A 26,199-nucleotide genomic window follows, 5' to 3' on the forward strand; every position below is an offset into this window, starting at 1 on the left:
GTCACCGTATCATCCCCGCAGTTTGTGAAGCCCACTTGGTTGGCTCCATGATTGCTTGTCCAAGCCTAGTCAGGGGTCTATCGCACACTTGGACTTTGAGCTCAAGCTAATGTCGGATGCACATGTTTAACGGGCCTTTGAATTTGAACAAAAGGGAACCCTTTGCCTTCTCGCCCGGCTCTAGAAAGTCAACAAAGCACCAGCGATAGACAACGTCCTTCCTTCAGCTCTGAGCTTGGAGGGTAAGCACAAGTTTCTGATTCTTATCCCCGATCCTCAGCCGACGTGGCTCATTTCTTATAACAGTGTCAACATCGACACCTTCCAACACCCGTCTCACCACACCACACACTCAGTACCGGATTCAGTGTGTCTCGCCCACAATGACGGATCGAAGGCCCGTCCTCACTCTCCCGCTCCCAGCTCGGGATCCCTATGAATCTCAACGACCTGGGTCATTACTTCAAAGCCCATCAATACGCAGCCCCCGATTTCATGAGGACTTCGATGCACCCTTCTCGTTGGACATCATGAACGCCTCGAGAACAACTCTCGCAACCGACACCATGAGTTTTCCTTCAACTGGCACAACTAGCCGTAACAGTTTTGGCTGTGATGGTGACCGACCGTCACCCCTTCAACACCGCAATGCCTCCTGGGAATCAGAGACCAAGCGTCGGTCAAAGGTCAATGATCGCATCCTGGAGTGGGCAAAGAGATCATGGGGAGCTGTACGCACGCGGTCCAACTCCAAGGATGACCCCAAGGACGACTATTTTGAGGGTCACTCAGCCCAGAGCCCAACAAGCGATATAACGTCACCTTCATCCGATAACATCACACATTCAGAGCCCGACGGCGGCCGAGCAACCCACGACAGCCAAGTTTTTGCTGTCACTAGGTTGCCAAGTTCGAAGGCAGGATCGAAGTGATGATTTGAAAAGGACTTCACGTACCCTTATCTTAATTATTAATGAGGTGGGAAGGCTAGTAACGAATAATGTCGGCGTTAGGAGGCACTTTGTTTCTGCTCGGCTCTATGAGATGACCGATTGCAAGACCAAGGGTCTTGGATTTTAGGATTACCGAGGAACCAGACCTCAATAGGAGGCACGTCCTCAGAATACACCACCGCCAATGATGAAAAGGCGCTCTTCTTCCCTCTTGGCCCACTGGATAATCTTGTTCGCTCCTTGTGTAATGGTCGCTCTCGACACATTAGGTCCAGCAACACAGTAAAACTCAAACACAGGTGTGGTCCAGGCCAATGAAGTTGCATCATCTCCGACAGCGTGCAGAACTTTGAGATGTGAATGTTTGGCGTGAATGGATGCATGAAGCTCGTGGTACACCGTCATCAATCTCCTGCGATCAACAAGACCAGTGAAGTGCGGCTCCAATGACGCCATGCAGAATTGTACATTGGCCCGCGACTTGTAAAGGAAGTGGCTGACTTGACTCCCAGGGGCAATTTCGTGTATTTTTGGCCGACCAAGACGGGTGGCGTTCTGAATAATAGCCAATGTCCCGTTTTTAGCAAGCTGCTGGGCGACGTTGTCCCGCATCTGCTTCAACTCGAAGAAACTCTCGCGATCCGTGCTTACGAGGATCATTGCGATTTCTTCTCCTGACGAGCGCCCTTGTGCCGCTGTAGGAGAACTAGCTTGATCGCCAGTAGTGCCGTCAAAGAAACTGACGTACATGTAAAGATAACCTTTGTTGTTGAAAGCGGGTAGGCAAATGGGGATCCAGTTCTCTCCACCACCACCCTTGATGCCGTCGCTCTCGAAGAGCATGTTGAAAATAAGTTGCAGGTCGCTAGGATGAAGTGAATGTCGACGAGGCCGAATGACGCTGACAAGTTTCCCACCAGCCACAATTAGACCATACAGCAACTTATCTGTACGCAATTTCAGGAAAGTATTGTTGATTGCATGCCGCTGAGACTTCCGAAGCCGGAGACATTCTAAAGATCCAAGCAAAGCCGAAGCAGACCCCTTTGTGAACGTATCAGCCAGAGAAGACAGAAGACCCTCAGTCCCTTCGAGAGGCTTTCGTAAGTCGGTTGACGGTCGGTTCGCAAAAATATGAGTTAGTCTGGGCAAGGTTAGTGTTGACAAGATTTGCATATGTAGCGCATCCAATTGTGCCTGTATCTGCGAGTCGCTTTCGCCCAGTTTGCTGATAGCGACAAAGTAGAGCGGGCCTTTGGTCAGGATGACAAAACGAGTATCCCCGGCAGAAAAGGCCTGGAGGGGATTCATGGCACCTTCATAGAATGAAATGATGGTTTGAACAACGCCCATGGAGGAGTTTATCAGACTTAGATCTCCATAGCGGCTCCAAATTGGCTTTCCGGCTGATGAAAGAATCAGATAATGCTTCAGTTTCGACTTCCAGAGATGCAAGATGTCAGATTCAGCATCTTCGTCGTAATCCTCTGGTAGAGGATTGAACTCGTGGTGAAACTCAGCGAAACGATCGTTTGCGCCTACTCTGCCTTTCTCGAAAGGAAGAACAGTGGCCGACTGAGTTCGCAGCATCTTCCAAGCTGGACTCTTCTTATGTAGTTCACCGGTAAGTAGACTTGCGATGTCGCCAGCAGGTCGCATTGTTGGTGCAAAACTCATGATACTAGCAGTCTCGTCTGCCTCACCGCTGCCACTACTCTCTTGTCGATTTGGGGAAGCATGATCACCCTCGGCGGGGCTTGGGAGTGATTCGGGCCCAGGAGTGGGAAATGTCCCTCGAGATCCATCAGGAAAAGAGAGCGTCTGTATTTCAACAGGAGTTATTGCCGTGGTAGCATGAGCTTGCAGTGAGGCTGTGTCGGTAGAGCTCGTTGACGGCCGAGGCGGTAGAGGTGGACGATAATCTTCGTTTATGGGAGACGCTGGGTTTTGGATCATCTTATCTGACTCCATGATTGCGGCGGATAGCTCACTCGTCGCATTTCTTGGCAGAGAAGCCTGTTGGGGGGGGAGAAGGAAGAAGACTTATTTTTGCCAGAATCATACGACCTGGAAATCCTCTGGAGATATGAGGCGATGCCATTATGCCATCTTGAGAGGCCGCATATGATCAAGAAGCGATGATATCGACAAAAAAAGAGGCGGCGCGGCTCTTGTGACGTTGTATAGTGGTGCCAAAATAAACTGGTCTAAAAGCTGGATAAAATAGACTGAGTTCACTAAGTATTTTTATCACTTAGATAAGAGGTCCTACCTACCTAAGCTTTTGGTTCTTGCTTCCCTTTGGGGGCATGACGTGCTGGAGCTGTTGCAGCCTTGCACTAACAGGTCTAAGGCTTGCGAGCTCAAGCCAATCAAAGCCCTCCACACTCACAGAGCTCCGCCAATTTCAGGGCGGTTTCAGTGGGTGCAGTTGAAGTTACCTATATGCTCCACGTAGCCTTCTGATTGAGATCGGTGCGCCTGCATGATTACGACGATTCATAGAAGACCCTGTAGACCATTTTTTTGCGATCCTTAGCCTCTAGCGATGCCTTTTGCTGCTGTCGCAACACGGTAGGATACCCAATGTCCTTGATTTCACCTATAAGCGCATATTTCACTAGCCATGGCTCTTGAGCCCGGGTCCGGTCGCCGCTCAGTGTCTCCCGAGAGCTCGGGTCGAGAATCACCTATTCCACGCCAATGGAGGAACCAGCTGGGTGAAGGTGGGTGTGCGCCTTTAATACAGAGAGAAATTGGATCATTTTCTGACTCACAGCGCAGAAGATTATGCCATCAAAGATAAATCTTATCGCAAATATGCACACGGAGTTGATAGGGCACTTGTCTTGTTCGAGACAGCTTTGGAGGAATGGGCAGACTACATTTCGTTTCTGAACAAGCTCCTCAAGGTATGATGTATGCGGAAATTACCAGGTGGTATAGGTTAATAACGAATCTCAGGCTCTACAAGCTCGTCCCAAGTCGATCAATGCCATCCCGTCCAAAGCGACTGTTGCGAAACGACTCTCACAGTGCCTCAATCCCTCCCTCCCGTCTGGCGTGCACCAAAAAGCTCTCGAATTGTATAACCTGGTATTCTCGGTCATTGGCAAAGATGGTCTATCGAGAGACCTACCTCTATATCTGCCAGGATTGGCCACAGTCCTCTCTTTTGCTTCGCTATCAGTCAGGGCACCATATCTAGATCTCCTGGAACGGCACTTCCTTGGCATCGACCCCCGATCGCTTCGCCCAGCAATGAAATCTATAATACTTGCTCTGCTTCCTGGCCTCGAAGAAGAGACAAGTGAAGACTTTGATCGAACACTGCGCCTTGTGGAGAGTTTCAAGCATGCCATTAGGCCCTCGTATAGCGAAGAAATCACCAATCAGCACTCCTCAGGCGATGCTTTCTTTTGGCAATGTTTCTTCTTAGCATCGATCACTAGCCAGAGTCGTCGCTCTGGGGCACTGGCGTACTTGGTACGCTCTCTGCCGCCTTTGGGGCCAAGGGCAGCCCCTGACCCGAACAAGTCAGCGACATCGCAAAGCGATAGCGACGAAGATACTCAAAGCAAGCTCGCGGAGCTTGTGACATCCCCAGAGCCAGGGCTCTTGCTACGTTGCTTTGCGAGTGGCCTTTCTGATGAACAGCTACTAATTCAGCGCGGCTTCTTGGACCTCCTAGTTTCTCATCTCCCACTAAATGCTCATGTTATTCAGTCCCGAGTAAAGCCGGATGACCTCGAACTACTGCTCAAAGCGGCCATTGGCGTAGTCACTCGGCGTGATATGAGTTTGAACAGACGCCTTTGGGCGTGGCTGCTGGGGCCTGAACCAGCCGCTGAACATGAAGCCAGCGGCGACAATCCATCCAGCCCTCCTGCTGACCAGCATGCCTTCTTGGCTTCAAAGACTAACTATTTCGAAGAATTCGGATTGCAACCCCTGACTAAGGCTATCCTGCAAATGATTGAAAGCAATTCTCATAATACAGCTAGTGAACGCGCCAAACCTTACAGAATATGCTTGTCTTTGATGGATCGATGGGAAATTGGCGGTTTAGTTGTCCCTGAAGTTTTTCTGCCCATTATCGAGAGCGTACGTCGATTCAAGGACATTGCCTCAAGCAAGACAGAGTTTAGCGAAGTCTTGCGGAGTGCTAGCGTCTTCTTCGATGGTATCGAGAGCGGCCTCATCTATGGTGAGATTGCTTCACTTCTTGCCCAGGCTTTGGGTCCTGGAGCTCTCAGTCCACCCGAGCGCAACGACAAACTTTCACTCGTCAACTTTATCTTGTCCAACTTCAACGTGCGGGAGGAAGAGATGGTCACACTTCATGCACCTCTGTGTTGTCTGACAGCATTGGCTATGCTCCAAGACTTCAAAGAGCGCGTCTCCGCTAAGAACCACTTGGATCCGCAAATGTTGTCCCTTTCTACCCAAGCCCTGAGCGTTGCTATGTCACTCTTGGAGCTCGTTCCAGAGAGGGTCTTTCCTGTGATCAGCAAGGACTCAGAGAATCGAAGCAGAAGTTTGCCGACAAACGTGGAGATTTTGAAGAAGTCACAGAGCTTTTATGTCAATGAACAGGGTAATATTGAGGCGTCTGCTCCCCCCTTTAATGCTTTGACTATAGGACGAGCTATCCTGGAAAAGGCTGCTCAATTTGTCTGCCAGGATATGGTATCATCTGAGACTGATCTCAATGCTTGTATTCGATTACTCGTTCTTGTGATCCACAAGACCCCAAGAACATATGAAGCCAAAGAGGAGGAACTCCTGCAACTCATGCTTGGACTCCTTGAACACCCAGATATCATGGCGTTTTCGTCCTTCTCGGCTATCCTGCAACTGTTGACTCAGCTTTACTATGCTGAGAGGATCGAGACAGCACAATTATCAAGTCTGGTGCCTCTCTTGGTCCGGCATGCCTGGACTTACCTTTCAGCATCTGAGCCAAAATACCATGTCGAAGCAGTCAGGTGTTTATGGCAATTGCAGTCGGCTCTGTCCACATCCAATCGCGATATTGAAGCAGCATTGTCCAGTCTTATCATCTCACAAGAGACCGCTCGTCTGGGAGCTATCGAGGCTGTTGACAAAGGTCGTGCTTTGAGTGTGCTATGGTCACACACTTTACAAGACAATGTGTCACCTGAGCGTCGAGGTTCTAAGACCCCGACACAGGATATGAAAAGCGTCCCGCGCCTTGCGGGAGCCGACAACTACGATATTATACTCACACAGCCAGTATTCCTTATCCTTGATGCCCTACAAGACGATCGGACCCCTTTATATATGACAGTCAAGGCTTGGCTTAACACAATGCTGGGGATTGATAGGTAGGTCTCAGTTCTGATAATTTGGAAACCACGGCTAATGAATACCAGGCTCTTTCTGTTATTCATTTCCAGGTTATCCGGCGTACCCTTCTTGCAGACCCTAACACAGAATGGCGAGAAACCCAATCAAGATTCATTGTCGTTCTCCGAGGACGCGGATCTGGATCTTTGTCTTTACTACCTCAGAACACTTTCAAATATATTGACGTGCGCTGGAGATATTTCATGGACCGTGCTGTCGTCCAAACATGTTTCCTTTCATGGTCAGCATATGCAAATCAGTTGTAAGTCACCCGTGTACACATGCGCAACTTGAGTCTGACTTGATGCAAGCTGGGGGTGAAGAAAATGAGATGACATTGCAAGAGTTCTTTGTTCGCGTATGCATGAGGTGCATAACGGCCAACGCCCCTGACAATGCTACTAAGGAGTTTGAAGATCGTGTCAACCAGCTGTATAGATACGCACTCAGCCTTCTGCATAAGTTTCTCATTAGTCCTTTTGCTGCCTCCCTATCAGCTCAGCGCCTTGAAAATGTACTTATCGACCGACTTGAGAAGTCTCTTCACAGCTCGGATGGATATGTGCAGGTTCTTTTGCTTGATGTTGTTTATGATACACTCAAGCTTAGAGATATCACCCCGGCTGACGTTCCAACTTCCCCTATATCTGAAAGACGACCATCCTCATTCGACCCAAGGGGAAGTCGACCATCACTTTCAGTGTCAGAAGCCCGGATAATCTCGCCACCGCCACCTCAACTTCTCCAGTGCCTGCAAGACGGTCTCAGCTCACCCAGTAGCCGCCCGGTTCTAGACAGCTGGGTTGCTTTCGTGTCCGAGTGCTTGCCGCTATACTCCGACTCTATCTTCCAGGTACTTATTCCCTTGGTTGAGACACTTTGTAGAGAAATCGGTAAAACCTTTGCCAACTTGCGGGAAACTTTCTCCTCCACTGCCCTATCTCCTGGTAGCGAGAAATCGTCACCTGAGTCTACCCTTATTTTCCTCCTCAATGGCCTTGAGCAAGTTCTGGCACGGGCACATCAGCAGCTCCTGAACGAGGAGGCTCGTACACAGGTGGTAAAGAGCCCGGATCAGCCCCAGTCTCTCTTCGGAAGCATGGTGTCAAACGTGTGGCAATCAGATACCCCCCAGTCTCGCAGTGCTACGGCAAATGACCGACTGACGGTCCATCTGGCGTTCCAGGATGCTGTCCGCATCTGTTTCAAGATTTGGACATGGGGTCAAGGCAATGACTCAAGCAAGCAAGATCAAGGCTCCTTTGGGTCATTCAACTATACATCCTTGCGCATGCGTAATCGTGCTAGGAGATTACTTGAACATCTCTTCGCTGCAGAGAATCTCCAATGCCTGGAGACGGTCATTGCTCTATGGAAACAATCAATTGATGGTGCTGAGTCAACCCAGGTCTTCAATATGCTTTCTGCGTTAGAGGCATGCCGGCCCAAGCACTGCATACCTGCCTTGTTCAATGCCATCTACCGGAGGACTGGTGCCGGTGCCGGTGCCGTAGACACTGCATCCAAGTCCACAATGACAATATCCCTGCAAGACACTGATCTTGTCTGGTTTCTTGTGGAGTACACAAGGACCTTGGATGATGATGCTATGGACGAAATATGGCAGGATTGCATGGCGTTCCTCAAAGACCTTCTCACGAACCCATTCCCACATAGACAAACACTGCCAAACCTCCTGGGATTTGCGGCTCTTTTAGGCGAGAAAGTTGACAACACCAACTTTGGAGAACAAAGGAGGATGAGAAAGGAACTAGGGGTATGTTATGTCCTCATTTATAACATGCTTGTTTGCTAACATCGTTACAGGACACCTTTATCCGTCTCCTTGCTGCTCTTTTCACTACAAGACCTGTGGCGTTCACAGACTCAACAACATCGGGCGGTGGTATTCCTAAGTCCGACTCTGGGAACTCCCTGAACGGAGCCAGCGGAGGGCCAGATGACATCATCTCTATATTGGCCTCTATCGTTCCAAAGCTGACAAAAGTATTGGTTGAGCCTGATAGAGTCCTCTCTGCTACGGCCACTATCTCTACTAATGTTATTGGACCAACCTTGAGGGCCAAAGGATTCCCTGACATAGTATCGAAGAACACGATGTGTCTTCTGCACGAATTATCACGAGTCCATAATAACCAGAAGAATTGGAAGAAGGATGTGGGTGATGCTTTTAACGACTCCAAGTTCTTTGGTATGGATCTTGATTTGGCCAAGGAAGACTGGCTGCCATTGTTAAGACAATGGACTCTTACGGACAAGGAGAAGATGCCAGAGATCGTGGGTCGTATCAATGCCCCTTCGACAGCCGGCATTGTTTTTGGCGTTGGAGCAACTTCAGCTCGCCTCGAAGCTGATCGCAAGACGCAACTCAACCTCCGGAGAATTGCCACATTGATTATCGCGGGCTCTGAAGACGCATTCGTTTCGGATCTGTCAGAGATATTTAGTAGACTGGCTGAGCTTCTGGGCGCCTCGTCAACATCCTCGCCATCATCAACTACAAGAGCGGATATCTACATGGTATTCCGTGCACTGGCATTGAGAACTAGTGCTATCCATCTAGGCATGTTATGGCCCGTTGTCAACGCTGAGATTCATGCAGCAATATCTTCTGTAGCTGCACCCGACAACAGCACTGCTTCTGACACTTACACCAACGCCGCAGTTTTGCAGGCTTGCAAACTTTTAGATCTTTTGATCTGTGTGGCACCGGATGATTTCCAGCTTCATGAATGGCTCTTCATCACTGACACCATCGATGCCGTGTATCGGCCATCCACCTATCAACCTGTAGCCCTCGTTGACGAGCTGTCTGACGAGCTCGGGGCTTCCGTCAATAGCTCTGGCTTCCAATCCTCTTCCGTTGTCAACCCAGTGGCACGTGGCTCATCTCGACGACCCCTTCTCGGACCAGGGGGCATTAATGATGATGTCAGCCTTGATAGAAAGGATGAACTGGTGGCCAAGGTACTCCGGCCCTTCTTTGGACAGCTTAGCATCTTTGCCTTTGAGTCTACTTACGCAATGGGCCGAGTTGATCGAGATGCCTGCATCTCAAGCTTATTGAAGGATATTTTTGATGAGAGGAGTATAGTTAGGGCATTGTAGAGATGATAACTCATGTACAACAGGGGGGAGATGAATTTCATAGAGTGGATATTCTCTAGCGACCTATCTGGTGAAAAAAAAAAAAAGAACGAGATCCGAAAAGAGAGTTAAACTGTCCTAAGCATATGCATGTACGTTCAAACCCTGTTAAGCCTTGACTGCTGTGCAAAGTGATATCTCGTGAAACCAAACCCGAGATATTCTAGACCCATACGAGACATCTCGATAATTCGCCTTGGGGTGATCGGCTGAACGGAGATGAAACCGTTTGAGAAGGGAGAGAAGAAGAAAACGAAAACCCCGGACCCGACACGAAAATTTCAGCTCCTGGCTACAAAACACCTTAGCTCTGAGCATATCCCACAAAGCCTGGTTGGTTCGTGAGAAGGCTGGCCTGAAAATTCCTCATGCGAGAAATATCGCAAACACTGCTCAGTTGTGGATCGATAATCGCGGCAGCGGCCATGGCTTCTTCAAGAGTGCCCCCGTACACCCTCGCAACAACACTCTCAAAAGCATCTTTCTCCATAACAGCCCCGAACTCCAGACACTTCGATACGCCAACAAGTTCCGTGCCTAGTAAGTCTAGCCTTTCCAGCAGAAGACTCTTGTCAAAGCGTGACGCTAGCTCGAACCAGGCTTGTACAGGAGTGATCTCCAAGTCGCCGGGGTTGAGACTCTGTGCTAGGCCATAGAGGGAGGATAATGATATTCGGGGAGATGGCCACTCCAGGTGAACGGAAGGTACGTAAGGATCCAGGCCGAGAGAGCGACGATTGTGGCAAGATGATGCTGAAGAGACTAGCTTGCGGTCACCAAATACATCCAAAGGTGCGTTGGCCATGCAGAGTGAAGACGCCATGAGGCAGTGGCCTTTGGGTTCGTCGTTGGAGAGGTGAGAGTGAGATGGAAAGTCACCAACGAAGAAGTGATCCCAACAGATATGTTCAAGTCTGTGAAATGTCAGCGAGGCCATCGCAACATTCATGATGCAGTGTGAGCTTCAGGGTGGACTTACGAGAGGATGAAGTTGACAGCCTTTTGCTCCTCATCAGGAGTCAGGTTGAGATCCGGTAATGGCGGTGGCGAACTCGTAGAGTTGCTGCTTGATTCGTTTGATCGGATACTGAAAGCTGGCGTCTCCATCGATTCATCCTTCTTGAGAGTGACAATAATGTCGTCAACGTTGATATCGGCAAATATCTCTCCACCGTCTTGATCGTATTCTTGAAAAGTAGGATCCCCGGTCCGCAACTTAACGCCCAGCGTGTCGTCGATCCAAGCATCATTGTCGCCAGCAACCACCTCCTTGGTAAGACGGTGACGTATAGAGCAGGTACTAGACTTGCATCTTGGGATGGTGATGCCTTTATTTGTTAATAGATCTTTGATAGAGTCATTGTCCTTTTTGAGTTGTTCAGACTCAAATTCCGTCAAGGCGATAAGTTCACGGAAGTGAGTGATGTCGAGCTCGAGTTGTTTCTGATATTCTGCTTTGCGTTGACGATGCTGGATCTGAGCCCGTCGAACCTGGGTCCGGCGCAGCTTTGCTTTCTCAGTTGCAGTGAGAGACTTGCGAGATTTCTGGGGTGAAGTTTCACTACTGTTTTCGGGTGCTGGGGGGGGGTGTTAGTGGTGTCTGGGTGATATAGATGTCTTGCACGACTGTCTGAGAATTTAGGTCGAAGAGTGTCCAGTCACTGAACCGGACCATTACGGAATCGAGCGGACGAAAGAGATCGACTGAAATCACACAAGAAGATGACGAGGGCACGCTCTATACTTACACTCGCTGCTCATCCCAACGCTGCCTCTACTCTTCCTCCCCCTCCGCTGAGGCGTGGGACAGTCAGGGCCTTCACATGGCGTTCCAGCGACCTTTTGCTTGGTCTTTTTGAGGAACTCGGTAAAAGAAGGTCTCTCGTCTGATGTAGCTGTAGCTGTATTTGCCATGACGTGATTAGATGTCAATTTGTTGCTGGAGGGCTTTTGTATGTTAAGTTCGAGAATGAGCCCACTTTAATGACTGAGTCTCAAAGTTTGAGTGGGTTTCCAAGTGTTACGTTGGGTTAAGTAAGCGCGGGCGGATTAAATCTCGAAGCGGAATATGCCCCGTGCGAGTTCGGTAGATGGAATGGAAGGAGGATGGAAGGAGGAAGACAAGACAAGACAAGCTAGGGGAGGAAAGAAAATATAGAACCTCGATCCTAAATGATAAAAAGACTTAGGTAATATAGTCTAAGCTTAGGATGACTTTTGATGAGTTTATTTTGGCACCCTATAATAAGACTTGCTGTTTTCTTGGCCTCCGAGGAACAAGGCAAGGATAGGAACTAAAAATAGCCTGACATAAAACCGCCGTCAGAGGAGAAGAGAAGTCGTGATTCTTATAAGGAGAAGTGAGAGGAGAGAAAGAGAGAAAGAGAAGAGAATATACTAGTCAGAAAAGCAGACATGTCCTCGAGTCACGAGCTGAATCGGAGCTTTTCTGCCTATTCCGAGAGGCCTTTCGGCTCCAAGTTCCCCCATTCATTCGAGCTCCATGTCAGAGGACTTACACAGTAGATATCAATAAGACCTTTCATCAAGGCAAGGAAATAAACTGACCAGAGAACAAGCCAAATTCATTATGGATTGCCCTGAGCTATCCCTACTAATTACCTTATCTTTGCCTTTTCGTCTTCTTAGACTCCGGACTGAGGTTTCTTTCTACTGCCCCTAAATCTAGGTCATGTACGGAGCACTCTTGACTGAGAAATGAAAGGCCCCTTTGTAAGCTCGCTGACGGTTTCTCCTACGTCACAGATGCTCATCTTTCCGCGGAGATGGTATTAATAGTCATGCGCAATGATTACAAACGCAAGTGAATGGTGACACAAAACTCTAAAGGGATATATCTTGGGTTGTAAACTTCTCTTTTCCTGCTCACTGTCTAGAAGAGTGTATGCGCATTCCATAACTCGCTCTCATCTCATGGTAACTTTCGAGATTGTTTCACATCCGAACCACCCTCGGGTATAGAACCAAAGCCTTTGTAAATCAAACAAATCCTCCCCAACGCCTTGCTGTGTTTTGTAAACCACAAATCGCAAACCATGCTTCCGTCGTAAATGACTATGCCACGTCTCTATTCATAATCTTCACCATCGCTATCCGTCGCTGTGCCCTCCTCAATCTCGTCCTCATCAAGGTCGTCATCAATATCATCTTCGCTGTCGTCCTCGTCCTCGGCGTTTAGCCCTTGCACCGCCTTCCAATGCACGTAGTCGTTCTCGAGCCACCTTTTACTAACTGGCAGCTGATAAGGGTCGAATGGGAAATAGGGGTCTAACTGATGGAAGCTCTCATCTTGCGTCTCATAACCAGCATCTCGAAGGGCTCCTCCTGTCGAGTAGGTGGCCGTGAGATATTGCGTCAAGCGAACGCGTTTGTTGCTCTCCACCAGCGGATAGACGTACATAAAATTGAGACGATGCGAGATCTTGGCGAATTCCTCGACGATTACGGGCGCGCAGACCTTGAGGGGGTTGAGTTTGCTAAAGATCTGCACGGAAAGATCTTTTCTGCATGTTCCCATCCACTCCATCTCCTGACCAATGTATGAAGCCGGATCCTCGGGGTCCACGAACTCCGGAGTCGATACGATCAAGTCCTGCCAGCGGAAGCAGAATATGTAGAGTGTGGCCTGAACGAGGCTATAGTATGGCGTGAATCGCATCAGGTCTGGGCCCCGACATAAGGGTTCGTATTTCTTGCGGTACTGGTCCAAGTGATGTAAAAGAAGCCCAAAGATACTTCGGATCAGGCCGCTTGGTAGATGAGCGCCACGAGCCACGAAACTGGCGAGATATGCTGCGGCAGATTGCTTCAGGACGTTGGGCGTGTTTCCCTGGAACGCAGTGGCAATGAGCTGGCCGCAGAATGCGTCTGTGAGGCGCTCATGCATCTGAGCAAAATGAAAAATGAGGAACTGCGTGTGTCGAGACTTGTATGTGGGCAGCACCAGCTGTTCAAACTCGCGCAATAGGACAGTAAACATGTCGAACGCGGTGTCCGACCCAGGGTTGGTAAAATGAGGAGTGTAGACGCTGAACAGTGTATCCATCATGGCATCCATCTTTTCAACGCTTCCCTTGATCGACCTGATTCTGGCGACATTCTCGTCGAAATCGGGGTCGTCACTATGGACCGATTCCGCATCGCTCTCGTCGTCGGAATCGTCGTCATTCTCCCACGCATCTCCTTCTGAATGTTCGCGTAGCGCGTACATGACGGCAGCAGTTACATCATCGTCCAGATCTTCCAGATCGGTTTGCATCTGAGAGTCGATCTGGACAACTCGTTTCAGGATAATATCAAAAACTTCGTCACGCGAGTCGGGCACATAGTCCTTGATACGAAGAAGGTTGTCGACATACGCCATGTGAACACGCATGGACTCGTTGTGAAAAGGCAACTTGCTCACGAGGAGTTCCTCGAGCACTGAAATTGCGGAAGGAAACATCTGAAGCAAGTACTGTAGGGTGCTGTGCAGTCGATTGCGCATGGTCTCGCGGCTGACCTCAGGGAAATCTGGGACACTCCATACTGAAGGTCGACTGTCGCAGAATTTCCCCACCATCATCATCAGAACTGGTGACAGGTACGAACCCTGGGCGCTGACCAAGGCCGCCAGGAAATGAGTAAACACTTTCACGAAGGCATCGTCTCGTCCCAGCCAGGAGCAATTCAGAACAGTATGGACGAGACCATTACAGACTCTGTTTTTGAGAATGGGAATACATCCAGTAAGAGCCACCACGTAAACCTGGAGTTCGTGGGGCTTCAGGGTATCATCTTCCTCTCCAACGACGGGTGGTAGGTACCGCTGCTTGTCGCTAGCGAAGAGTTCCTTCAATGTGTCGTATTGGCTGTCGTTTCCTCTCAGGTGCTCTTCAAGGGCAGTCCTGACTTCGAGCTTCACCTCATCCATGGTCCGTCGTCCGACTTCGTACGTCACGTTTCGGGTTTCGTCTATCAAGATTTTGCGGCGTTTCGTGGGGCTCTCGGGTGCGTCGACGGGGTCGCTCAGTCCAGCATACTCGGCCTTTCTCCTCCCCAAGATAGATGCAGGTTTGAGGATGGAGCGGACAGGCGTGGAGCTCCTTGGGGCTGGACCAGAGAAATTCCTGGTCGTAGGTGTAAAGGGTCTCATTGATTTAGGCCCTTAGTGAATGTTTGAAGATGTCTCGTTTCGTGGTGCGCTGTCGCTCGATGGAGGGGAGTATGGCTAACTCGAAGTGAGAGTGGCGTCTCTCAGGCAACAACAGAGAGAGGGGGGTGCTTCGGGTGGGCAATCAAGGTATGATCATGGACTGAAGAGTATGCAGAAACTTTGACCGTAAAGAGTCAGTAGTCATAATAAGCATATCTCAATAGCACGAGTGCCGGAAGATGGAGAGCTCGGTTTTCTTTTCCTGCCTTGTGGGTAGAAGCGATGATGAAGAAATCTCGGAGGGTCGATTGTTAAGCGCTGGTGGCCATTGGAACTTTTTTTTCCAATTTCTCTCTCTGTCGAGTAACTACCCAATTTTTCGACGATTTTTGGTGGGGACCACACGTGCCTCTGATGCTTTTCCGTATTGGGAAAGGTGGTGTATCTTCTCCGTCACTCTACCTTTGTTTTAGTGATTGCGTCACATTTGATATTGAAGTCAACCTCAGTTCATTCATTGCAACTTGTTCTTATTTCATGTGTCGACTTCCCATTGAGATTGGTTATTGACCTTTCAATCACTGCGAGAAACTCCAAGTTTCGCTCGTGATCACAACTTCATAAATACATGATTCTTTCTCTACCTACTAGGTAGTTATGAGAAAACGCCATAGAGGGGACTGCCGTCTTGCCTTCAAAGCTCATGTCATCACCTTACTCTCAAAACATTAATAAGAGGTTTAGTCTCAAAACACTTGGAGGAATTCTGAAATAAACAGACTGTGGGTGTTATTTATCTAAATACTACTGGCTCAAAACTCCTTGCCTCTGGACTCAATGCATATCCGTTAAGTCTGCTTCTCAAAGGCCCCCTTTCTGTCTGTCGTGATTATTAACACTGATCATTTTGGGACTGCTCCCACGCTTGCAGGTAAGAACCAGACGCAAATCGCACCTCTATCTCTGAACACAAACCTAGTAGTGTTTCCCATATCATATATGCTCCCTGCGCTTCCCTACAATACCGTCCTCAACGCCACCTCATACCATGTGAGTCTGCCGTAGTGCCTCAAGTTCACGTACATATCCTGGAGGAAAGCTTCTTGTGAACAAAGATACACTTGCGTTACAGTGCAGCATTTGAGATGATTGGATTGCTGTCGATACCGTTCACGGAGCTAATACTCGCAACCGATATAATGAGCCTGTGCTGTTCAAGTGGTACATGCTGCCGCTGGTCAGAAGAACCATTCGAGTGGACGTTGGACGATCGCTGTTGGGACCAGGTAGTGGGTTGTTGGGGCCATGCTTCGTCGTCCACTCCTCACTGCAGGCAGCGTTTTAGTAGCCCTCGCCAGCGTTGCCATTGTGGCCAGGTTGCGAGGCATAAATGTAGTTGGGATCACCCCCAGCCTCGACGCCGTTTCCGTCCTGTCCAAATTCGCCCACGGCACTAGGCTCTGTTTTGGCATCATTCATCCATTGTTGGTTATCGATGCCCACTCGATCGCGGTTCGACTGATTCTGTTGCTGTTGGTGATTCGCGTTAGCAACTGAATGACAGAAGTATCCTCAAACACTTCTTTTGCTACTCGGTATAGGCTCCTTCAGCGACGAAGCTTGCAAGGAGCATATCTTCAAGTCATTCACTCAATAGATCCAGGGTTCCTGTTGGTAGAGTATTGGACTTGCCTCTCTGTACTTGCTGAGGTAAACTTTCAGCGCTTCCGCGTAGTTCTCGAAACCGAGAGATGTCATGGCGAAAAGAATGTCTTCACCATTTACGGTCTTGCGTTTCTCTTGCTGGCATTTCTCCGACGCTGTGCAAGTCAGCATGCTGCAGATCCAAGACATGACTCGGATTTTCAAGTGCAAGTCTCAGTAAGGCTGTGAATCCAGAACTCACCCTCGCTTGTGATGAAAGAGATAAATTCACTAACACACTCTTGCATACACTCCTTGGCCTCTTTCGCGATCTTTGCGTTCTCAGGTAGTGCATTTTTCATGATACGAGCAACTGGAGCAAAGTTTCGAATGTTAGCATCAAGCTCATCAGCCCTGTCGGCCTTGGAGGCGCGAGGCGCCTTGGGTGATTTGGAGGACGAATCGCAAGACATGAGAGGGATCCAGATATGCACGGCTGGGCGGGCTGAGGCGTCAAACAGCTCGCGCAGAAAGGGACGAACAAATCATATCAGGATGCCTCTGTAGATAGATAACGTACCATTGGCTATTGGCAACCATCGATCTTGTTCCTTTACACCCTCATACTCGTAGCCCGCTGAGTTTGCGGCTTGTGGGTCTTGTTGCTCGTTCATTTGTGCTTCGTCGTCGGGTGACGGTGCACCATGGTCAACCTCCTTGGGAGCAGCGGATTGGGGGGAATCCGACATATTTGGCTACCTGCAGCGGCTGCTAGCGTCCTTTGTCAAAGGGGATTTCGGGCTCGCACAGCTGGACCTTGCGATGATGTGTTCCCTGGCCACGTCGCAGATGGTAGGGCTTGCAAGCGTCAGGGTGTGCGAGAGAGGAGGAGGGGTCTTGGTTCTGCCGTGCGTGCTGGGCAAAGTCAATCAAAGAGTACCGTACCGATGAGGGTTCCTCTTCACTAATGCAGGTGGTCCCTGGCCCGGGATCTTGGGGCTATGACGCTGTCCACTTGGGAATACTGGGGGTGTGTGCTTCTGAGGGAAGGAGTGGTTGATGTGGATGTCTATTGTCGAGACAAGGTGAGGTGAGGTAAGGGTAAGGTAACCAAGATACAGGACACGGAGCGGAGCAGGCACCGGAGGGGGGTGGGCCTCCTCCGGTGTAAAAGCCAAGTGAAGTGATGAAGGCGGGGGGACCATGACTTCGAGATCCGTCCGGTAGAGAATTAAGGGCATGCATGGTATGGGAGGAGGACAGGAAGGGGCTTTGATTCAATCAAAGACATATTGGTACGTACAGTCTAGGAAATACAGATCAACCTCAGGTAGACAAGTCGCGCGAGCTTCGAGCTGTTCTGTAACAGGCCCAAGCCGGCTGATAGATACAAATCAAGAGCAAAAGCCGACGCGCGCAAGACAAAGCTGTAGCACACGCGTTGGAAGCTCAAAGGATACGCGCAGGACGGCAGGACGCAGGTCAACAGCGATGGCGATGGCGATACACCTCAGTAGGTATCTGGTGATGTCGGCCGGGAGCGTCTCAGAATCGACGGGACGGAGCGGCGCAGATTCGGGTCGCGATTTAGCTGGAGACCAACGGCGAATTGCACGGGAGTGCGAAGGTTCTACCGGGTACGGAGCTTGAAGAATGTGTTACACGAGGGTAGCAAGCGTCTCGTTCGCCAATTTCAGCTCCAATATGCCGCGGGGGTTCTACCAAATCGCGTCAGATCCAGAGTCAGAGGGAACAATCAATAATAGCTTGGGAGGCCAAAGAGGACCAGGACAGGCCGGGGCTGGGGCGTGTAGATTCGATGACTGATTGATGATGGAACGCGATGGGGTTCGCCAGCAGGGGAAAGCAAAGAGCTCAGTGGCGATGGAGGCGAGGCTAGAGTGAGTGAGAGTGCGAGGAGCAGCGAGCGAGAGGGTGTCTGAGTTGTTCGCTTGTGGTCGCAGTTGAGGTGCATATGTGGAGTGCAGCAGCGGGCGTGGGGTTCTTTTCTGGCAAAAGAGACTTACAATTGATTGATTGCAGCTGCTGTTAAGCAAGCCAGATGATTAAGATGGTGAGTAGCGGATATGCGGTCAAGACGCGATCCAATTAGTCAAAGTTGCGTTGATCAATTCGGGCAAGGTGAAGAAACTTGGTCAGCTTTTGGTGGTGGTGGATGGAAGTGCAAGTGCAAGTGAGGTTGACTAGGAGAGATGTTTCGTTTCCCTGGCACGCCAACAAACCCGAGGCCAAGGCTGAAAGCCTAAAGCGTGCCTGGCCCCAGCAACCTTCGTACCTAGGTATGTACACACTAACTTAACCCGCACTGTTAACTTTTAGTTAGACCCTGGCGCCATTGCTGAGGTACCTAGGAGCGTACGTAAGGTAGGTAGTTAGTTGCTCTAATACTCTGGAGTGCTTCCATATTAACGTTAGATGTTATCGACGACGAGCTTGGGCCCTACCTATCCCTTTTTGATGAGCTGGTTGGCTGTCAGCGTAGGGCCAAAGCAGCACATTGAAGTTTATTAGCCGTGTAAACCCTCACAAGCAACACCAAAGCTTACAGGCACAGTGCTGAGGAGATGCTCAAATTCCTGTATAACTATTGCTCCTCTCGACACCGCTATATCAATCCGACTGACCCGGACAAGGAATACTCCCTCGATGGACCATCCATCTGCTCGCTTCCTTGATTCCTTCAGCCGCTAGAGCCAAAAGCCCTGGGCTTGTCTAGGAAAGCAGGTAGGCAAGTTGCTGCAAACACTCCCACGGGTACACAGGAGCATGGCCCCAGGCGGTGTGTCGCAAACTCTTTTTCACCTACCTTGGCTTTGGGGGACCATCGTACGAAGAAGAACCCGTGTTTACAGTGATACCTACTGGCCTGTACTGGCCGAGGAAACGTGCGAGATGGGCCATTCTGGTGCTACACCCAATATCAGCTCTGCTATAGATGCGCTGCAGCGAGGCCTTCTACTGCAGCGCTGTTGGATCAGGATATGTCTCTCAACAAACACATCCATCTCTGCAAATGACCCCATCTCCAATGCCTCCTCAAAATGACATCCAGGCACTCACTCGCTATCAGGCACTTGACCGGTCATGATCAAGTCCACCTGGGCGGTAACGGAAGAGGGGGGCCACTCTGACTCCTTATTCGACAATGGCATTTGCATAAAGCTACATCAAAACTGTATCCACGCTTCCATCGCCAGGGTTCAGTTTGGGCTGAGCTGTAGGGGTAACTCGTTGTCGGCCTCATTTGTACTTCACAACCTGTAAGCTTCCGCATAGTATGCCTCAGATGCAAGCCAGCAACTTGGCCACGAGTTTTCAGCCCAGCTCAAAAATTACAGTCCAATAAATTGTTCAGCCTCCTTGTAAAACATGGCCAACGGCCTGGTCCAATACCTGCAAGGACCCGACAAACTGGAGTGTTGGTCATCCCAGTTACGGCTTGATTGTACCAATCAAAGAGGCCTTACCACCATATGCCATTGTTCCCTACAGTTGATTTGGGACTTTAGTTGATTCAAAGCTTATCAGGGCTTCTGAGACCCCAACAAACCTTCCAGTGCCTCGGGGAGCAAGAAAACAGCGAACCTTGATATACGAGGTCAAAATAAATTCATCAAAGGTTATCCTAATCTTAGGCTATATAACCTAAGTCTTTTTGTCATTTAGGATCAAGGGTCCTGTGTTTTCTTTCCTCCCCTGGCCAGTGTAAGCAATATGGAGTTCACGCCAAATGTTAAGGCTTTCTCATAACTGGAATCCAATGCATGCAACCTGGACAAGCCACAAACAGCTTTCAGAACATATATGGCAGTATCTGGTTAGGATAAACGACTGTGATAGCCTCATCAGAGTTCCTGCTGACCGTACCCGGGCACAGTCAAGGTCGGCAAGGTGCGTTAAGTGACGACTTGGCGGTATGACTACGAAAATTGATAGATCCTTTGTTGATCTACCGTACTGCGATGATGAGAGTTCCTGAAGATCTTCAAACTCAGCACATTGTGGTTTGACACAACGGTTTTCCAGCAACAAAGAAGCCTGTGAAGGCGTTATCGGCAAGCCACTAATAGCAGCCATTCTGCCCTTCAGGTCTGATTGGACTCGATCTCATCAAAGCCATTCCAGAGATCATATTTTCACGGAACAACAAGCTAAGCATTGGAACGACCGCTGTGCCGCAGGGCCTCCCACTAAGGGAGGGGACACAGGTGCAATATCAACCAGTCAGAAGTACATATCATGGCTTCTGCATGTCAACAAACGATCTGCTGCGCCAGAGGAATACACTAGCCCCCACAAGGTCATGGTGATGCTGCTGCTACTCTTGACAAGGTGGTGGAGAGCTATCGGAGTGAAGGCAGCATATGATGACTTGCAGTTCATGGCTAGGCTGCCCCATATCGATCAGACTCTTTTTAGATCTCGGTGAAGATCAGTCAGACATTTTGATTGACGTTGCATGCACACGGGAAATGCTAGCTGTCCATCGTACTATCTTTGTCGTCCTCTGGCTTTCTCATTCTCATGCAGTTCGCCTTGATGCACACGTCTTCAGTTGAGGCATGAAATATGAGGTAACTCTCGCAAAAGTCATGAGTTTCAGACCGATTGAGTGTGCGGAAATTTCCTCATTTTTCTCCTCAAAAGAAAGGTATCACCATCATCAGCAGTGTGGTCTGACACGAAGGTACATATGGCCAGTTAATGCAACCGGTGGGCAAGCCTCGTCAATCGGGGTGTTTCTGTCCATACAAACACATGCCCGCTGTCTAGGTCTTGCGTCGCATTGCATTACATTGTCTGTTTGACGTCCTGCATGTCAAAACTCTGATGCTTCTGGGGCCTCAACGCGGTTGGGCATGCAGACGCTTTTGCCGCCATAACCCCACAGTGCGCAGCAAGTGTACAACGCATCAACACCATCTTTCCATTTCTTCCGTCGTGTTGCTCGTTCAGCCTGAAAGGCAGACATTTGGAAGGCAAGCAGACCACGGAAGTCCGTCTTATCCACATACAAATGAGGCTGGAGCAGAAACATCGGGGGGTCCGATGGAGTTGCATTCGTAGAGAGAAGGGATACGAGGAGTGATTGCGTTGTTGTATGAGGCTGTGTTCAAAAACGGCACTTCTAATAAATCGCAAACATGCTGTTCTCTGGTAATTCTCAAAAATAAAGCCTCTGTGGCACTGATGCAAACGTTTTGTTTTATTCTGTTATTGTAGTCTCATTATTGCTGTACAACCTGCACATTGTTCTTCTTCTGTAAGAATCATTAGTATCGGCTGTACTCTTACATCAAGGGCTAGATATTTTTCTCTTACCTTCCACTTCTCAAGATCATCCTGCTTCGTCTTGTATTGCTTCACCAAATCATCCAGCACCTTGCGAAGCCCTTCTTGGTTTGTCTTGAGGGCTGGTACCACATCCTTGACCGTCCTCTCGACAAGCACACCATTGATGAGACGGAAACACTTTCTGTCTTCTGAGAGGGGCTCTAGTGTCTCCAAAACAAGTCTGGTGAAGGCCATATCAGAATCAGTAGTTCAACATGCGGTAACACTAAGTTGTGGGAGGAGGGAGTTTGGGGCAAGCTGACACCATGCTCAAGCTGTTTCAATGACGGCGAAGACAATAGTGAAGAATGAGCCACTTACTTGTGCTCCTCGGCTTCTTGCTCAATATCACCAATTCTCTGGGCTATTTGCTGAAGAGTGTTTTTGTAGTTGGAGTAGGTAACTTGAAGATCTAGACAGCGTGAGTAAGAGGCGGCGTCATGAGGTGTATCAGAGGGGGGGTTGTGCTGACCTTGCTGCTTCTTAGCAGGTACCTGAGCCGCTGAAGACATCTTTTTTTTTAAGGAAGCAAAGTGTTCCGATATACTGCTAATCTCTGTTGGTTGTGTATCAATGGATCTTCTCTTGTGTGGAAATACCTTACTTGTAGAAGCCAAACGCAAATACAACAATGCCCCTCCAAATCCCATGGAGCCTCCCGTCTGGTCCGTGCACCCGGACCCAATATTCAATCTCAGCTGGAGCATGTGGCGATCACTGTATTTCTTTCAGGGTCCTCCAACTCTGTCCAGTACCTACCTTATATCGACATCATCATGCATCCTCATCTTCACACAAAGAACGCTCTGGGTAAGTCCTTAGAGCGCTTTATTGCCACCGCACGCTGACCCCCAGTCACAGCGTGTGAAGAGGTCATCGCTGCTCTCGAACAGTGCCATAGCCAAGGCTTCATGCACAAGGCTGTTGGGAGCTGCAATGACGCCAAAGAGAAGGTCAACGAATGCTTAAAGATCGAACGATCGAAGATGCAGGCCGAGAATCGAAACGCTGCCCGGGCGAAGCGCGACAAAATCCGGGAGCAGCAGCGGGAATTGGGACTGTAATATAGAAACGTCTCACGATACGATGCCAATAACCCGAACTCGACACGAAGCGAATCCAATGACGATGGGCTGTATTCGACCTGTATACTAGAAACATTTTGGCTGGCGTTCTGGGCGATAAATTTATGACAAGGAGGCATGGAGGCTGTGACAGTATAAGTATTAATTATCGTACGACCCTGCTTTAGTTACTAGTTTGCTCTTAGTCGCCATGAGGTGCATGTTCCTATATCACGATCACTTCTGAAGTAGAGTTTGGGAGTTCTTCTAAAGTGACTGAGCTACTGGCCTCTGTCGATGTCTCTATAACGTCTATAGCAGTTTTGGTGGTAGTGCCTGTGTTAATGGTTGTAGTAGTGTCTGTGCCTGTCCCTGAAGTAGTGGATGTTGTTTCCTTGGCAGTCGAAGTAGTTGTCTTCTTAAGGGTGGTTACAGTGGTCGTCTCTTTTCTAGTTGTTGCTATACTAGTATCTTCAGCAGTACTGGTTGCCTCCTGAGAGGTTGTTGTTGATTCATCCTGAGCAGTTGATGTAGAGGGCTCTTCAGAGGTAGTTGTTGTCTCGTCTGCAACTGTCGTCGCTGTAGGCTTCTCGGTAGTGATGGTGGTTTCTTTTGCTGCTACACCGATTTCAATCGTTCCGGACACAGTTCCCGGAGCAGTGATGGTAGAGGTGTAGGGAGTATCGCCTGCTGCCAATGTAGTTGTGGTTGTGACGTAGGCAAGTCGGAAAGCTTCGTTGCAGTCAACGCAGGCTTCAGCTTTAATCATCAGAGCAGAGTCGAATACGGCGTCTGAAGCATCACAGATTGCGACGACCACTGTCTGCGGGCCTCCGGGAAGTAATGATCATCTTTAGATTACCTGCTATCAATCGATCCACGCGGTTGCCTCTAGTAGCCTGCAGCTAATGCAAGTCTTCTGCTGCTTTCTTCTGTCTCATTATTGTAGTGGTTAGAAAGACTACGAGCGATAGGACAACTAAGTTCAGATGAGCTCAAATCAACGTCTTCTGCAGTCTACATATGTTAGAGTGACATGCCAAAGATCCCCTTACACTGCCATTTTTCAGGATATCATCCAGACTTAGTGAGTTCAATATTGACATTCCTTGGATGAAAGCTTGGTCGTGGGACAAGAGAAACCATAACATGACAAATAACGGTTGCGCCGCTATAGTCTACTTCGACAATGGACCTTCAGCCATACCTCAAACCAAACCTCAAAAATCTGGTTTTCTCTAAGTTGTAAGCCGAGTCGTAATAGAACATTCTGAAACTTGATAAAAGGTTTTCGTTCTTATTCGAATGCTCCCAACCTAAGAATAACATGTGTAATCGACGATGATAAGCGAGACGTTGGCCTCAGAGGAAATACTTCTAGTGTGAGACATTCATTAAGCATGTAACAAGCTTAGCCTCAAACCCATGATTCTCCCTGAAACTTGGCGGGTCATTGTTAAAGAGTCAGAACATCGGTATTGATCAAATGAGACAGCTCACAACACACGACTCATGGCGGTCGATGACTGGGAATGCCGTAAGTAGAAGGCATGAGAGAAGAATTTGATGCCTCGTAAGATTCTACTTTCACGCGTTTTGAAGCTGTTGATTACTATCGTCTTACCATAAAAGAGGCGGACCTGAGCGCCACCAGAATTCTGTGATGATCTCTTGATTATACACCATATCGGTATAACTTCATTTGAAGCTCTTTCTCATATCGTATGTCAATTGAGGGAAGTGATCCGGGCGGGTCCTGGTGTTAAGCATATCACACCACTATGTCGATGTCTCACACTGAGTCGGAACAGTTCCAGATAGCCAGTCCATGGATCCAGAACAAGTGATTATATTGCATCGTACCATTGTTTCGACTAAGCCATGATCATCTGACAGCTGTCTCAGGCCCTCCTTCGAAGAGCAGAACCGTAGGTGAAGAGGCCAAATGCTGAAATGACGCTGAGAAGAATTGGAACCGGTTTTCTTAGACGTAGGGCTCGGGGGAAAGCAGATCCCCCAAGAACCGCGGAGGCTAAAAGACCAAGCTCGACTCCATAAGGCTGCTCATTCTGAATGCGATAGCCACCAAGAGCATCTACAAGGGAGCTGTCAACACGTTTCCATGCTAAGGGGAAGGCAAGGGAGATAATATCGGGGCTTACATAAGAATCCAACAGCACAGCCAGCAACAATCGAAGGAACAGATCGTGTGCGCGCGTATCCCATGATACCCCCTCCTGCAGTCAGAGCACCGAGGATGTAGGCGGGAAGCTCAAGATCGTGGTAATTGACGGTGGCCTAAACTTGTTAGCCAACGAGCTGATCAATGTTGTTATAGGGCTCATTACTCGCCATTGTATTTTTTATCCTTACGGTCTGGTCTTTCAATGTAATTCTGTAGATTTTGAAGATGAAAACAACTTTGTTCTTTTATGTCCAAGATGAGGCTGCGGAGCTCTCGGCCATTGACGACATATTCGAGGTACGTACCTCACAGTTCGTGGTGAGGGTGGGTCTATACCCCCGGATTCTTGGCTTTTTGTAAGCCAATCATATCCCGTTCACCTTGGAGCTGTCGTGTCCAGAGGAAGCTCTCCTACGGATACTGCACTTCGAACTACCTTGAACTAACCAAATCCACCGACATCAACATCAAACGCTACAAATCAACCATCACGAAAGCCTCATAATATCGAAAGAAACACCCACACCAAACAATCAGTCCAACTCACCCAATAAACCCTCCCGAATTACAACAATGGCGGCTAAGAAGAACGTCCGCGATATCACCCCCTCGGCCGCTGCTACCACTCAGGCCAGCACCACCAGCGCTGGTTCCGTTCCTCCTCAGCCTCAGCCGAAGCCCGTCGCCATCGCCAAGAACGAAATCAAGGGCGAAGTTCAGTGGGACAAGGTAGTCCAGAACCTCTACAATCACTACGTCAACAACACTCCTCAGCGCATCAAGTTGGTTGATGCCTTTATGGTCTTCCTTGTTGTCGTTGGTGTTCTCCAATTCATCAACTGCGCCCTCGCTGGCACCTTCGTGCGTCTTTCTCCGTGGATATACAGTCTTTTATCGATTGCTAATGCTTCTTAGCCCTTCAACGCTTTCCTGTCCGGCTTCTGTGTGACAGTTGGGCAGTTCGTCTTGACTGGTATGTTACGACGATCGGCGACCTCGAAAGATTATGGCTAATGATACCCAGCTTCGCTACGACTTCAAACAAATGAGGCTGTCAAGAATGATTGCCCTTCAGTATCCCCCGAAAGGTTTGTCGAACTCGGGTTAATAAAGGAGACCCAACACTAAACTTCTCTAGAGCTTTCGCCGACTATATCGTCTGCAGCTTGATCCTGCACTTCTTCGCCATCAACTTCATTAACTAGACGGCTGGTTGAATATTGTGACCCTGGTGGGATAGGGACCTCTTCTCTTGAGGGCTACTACGTCGGACCCATCAGGCAGTGTACGATAAAAGACGGCAAA

The 26,199-nt window shown here is 49.1% G+C and overlaps 11 protein-coding genes across 11 annotated transcripts; 4 read left to right on the forward strand and 7 right to left on the reverse strand.

The window, feature by feature from the left end:
* Positions 1-383: 383 nt before the first annotated feature.
* On the forward strand, positions 384-932 carry FTJAE_10160 (uncharacterized protein; the record flags this gene model as incomplete). Its single annotated transcript, XM_037342974.1, has 1 exon — positions 384-932. The coding sequence occupies one exon, from the start codon at positions 384-386 to the stop codon at positions 930-932; it is 549 nt and encodes a 182-aa protein (XP_037202766.1).
* Positions 933-1,118: 186 nt separating this feature from the next.
* Positions 1,119-2,924, reverse strand: FTJAE_10161 (vacuolar fusion MON1; the record flags this gene model as incomplete). The annotated part of the gene is made up of 1 exon (XM_037342975.1): positions 1,119-2,924. The coding sequence occupies one exon, from the start codon at positions 2,922-2,924 to the stop codon at positions 1,119-1,121; it is 1,806 nt and encodes a 601-aa protein (XP_037202767.1).
* A 655-nt stretch (positions 2,925-3,579) lies between these two features.
* FTJAE_10162 (dopey) lies at positions 3,580-9,452 on the forward strand (the record flags this gene model as incomplete). Its single annotated transcript, XM_037342976.1, has 6 exons — positions 3,580-3,679; positions 3,738-3,865; positions 3,918-6,301; positions 6,350-6,585; positions 6,635-8,100; positions 8,151-9,452. The coding sequence occupies 6 exons, from the start codon at positions 3,580-3,582 to the stop codon at positions 9,450-9,452; spliced, it is 5,616 nt and encodes a 1,871-aa protein (XP_037202768.1).
* A 343-nt stretch (positions 9,453-9,795) lies between these two features.
* On the reverse strand, positions 9,796-11,405 carry FTJAE_10163 (alanine racemase; the record flags this gene model as incomplete). Its single annotated transcript, XM_037342977.1, has 3 exons — positions 9,796-10,405; positions 10,471-11,068; positions 11,240-11,405. The coding sequence occupies 3 exons, from the start codon at positions 11,403-11,405 to the stop codon at positions 9,796-9,798; spliced, it is 1,374 nt and encodes a 457-aa protein (XP_037202769.1).
* Positions 11,406-12,579: 1,174 nt separating this feature from the next.
* Positions 12,580-14,646, reverse strand: FTJAE_10164 (RNA polymerase I transcription factor Rrn3; the record flags this gene model as incomplete). The annotated part of the gene is made up of 1 exon (XM_037342978.1): positions 12,580-14,646. One exon carries the CDS (start codon positions 14,644-14,646, stop codon positions 12,580-12,582), a length of 2,067 nt encoding a protein of 688 aa, XP_037202770.1.
* Positions 14,647-15,987: 1,341 nt separating this feature from the next.
* On the reverse strand, positions 15,988-17,039 carry FTJAE_10165 (nuclear transcription Y subunit beta; the record flags this gene model as incomplete). Its single annotated transcript, XM_037342979.1, has 4 exons — positions 15,988-16,199; positions 16,335-16,466; positions 16,553-16,795; positions 16,871-17,039. 4 exons carry the CDS (start codon positions 17,037-17,039, stop codon positions 15,988-15,990), a joined length of 756 nt encoding a protein of 251 aa, XP_037202771.1.
* Positions 17,040-17,061: 22 nt separating this feature from the next.
* Positions 17,062-17,495, reverse strand: FTJAE_10166 (uncharacterized protein; the record flags this gene model as incomplete). The annotated part of the gene is made up of 2 exons (XM_037342980.1): positions 17,062-17,205; positions 17,256-17,495. The coding sequence occupies 2 exons, from the start codon at positions 17,493-17,495 to the stop codon at positions 17,062-17,064; spliced, it is 384 nt and encodes a 127-aa protein (XP_037202772.1).
* Positions 17,496-21,539: 4,044 nt separating this feature from the next.
* Positions 21,540-22,157, reverse strand: FTJAE_10167 (prefoldin subunit 2; the record flags this gene model as incomplete). Its single annotated transcript, XM_037342981.1, has 3 exons — positions 21,540-21,572; positions 21,634-21,826; positions 21,967-22,157. The coding sequence occupies 3 exons, from the start codon at positions 22,155-22,157 to the stop codon at positions 21,540-21,542; spliced, it is 417 nt and encodes a 138-aa protein (XP_037202773.1).
* A 264-nt stretch (positions 22,158-22,421) lies between these two features.
* On the forward strand, positions 22,422-22,709 carry FTJAE_10168 (cytochrome c oxidase biogenesis cmc1; the record flags this gene model as incomplete). The annotated part of the gene is made up of 2 exons (XM_037342982.1): positions 22,422-22,455; positions 22,507-22,709. 2 exons carry the CDS (start codon positions 22,422-22,424, stop codon positions 22,707-22,709), a joined length of 237 nt encoding a protein of 78 aa, XP_037202774.1.
* Positions 22,710-22,935: 226 nt separating this feature from the next.
* Positions 22,936-23,478, reverse strand: FTJAE_10169 (uncharacterized protein; the record flags this gene model as incomplete). The annotated part of the gene is made up of 1 exon (XM_037342983.1): positions 22,936-23,478. The coding sequence occupies one exon, from the start codon at positions 23,476-23,478 to the stop codon at positions 22,936-22,938; it is 543 nt and encodes a 180-aa protein (XP_037202775.1).
* A 1,989-nt stretch (positions 23,479-25,467) lies between these two features.
* Positions 25,468-26,099, forward strand: FTJAE_10170 (oligosaccharyl transferase complex subunit OST4; the record flags this gene model as incomplete). The annotated part of the gene is made up of 4 exons (XM_037342985.1): positions 25,468-25,755; positions 25,810-25,867; positions 25,919-25,982; positions 26,033-26,099. 4 exons carry the CDS (start codon positions 25,468-25,470, stop codon positions 26,097-26,099), a joined length of 477 nt encoding a protein of 158 aa, XP_037202776.1.
* Positions 26,100-26,199: the final 100 nt, after the last annotated feature.

Source organism: Fusarium tjaetaba (assembly GCF_013396195.1).
Source record: "Fusarium tjaetaba strain NRRL 66243 chromosome Unknown NRRL66243_c0000235, whole genome shotgun sequence".
NCBI lineage: Eukaryota > Fungi > Ascomycota > Sordariomycetes > Hypocreales > Nectriaceae > Fusarium > Fusarium tjaetaba.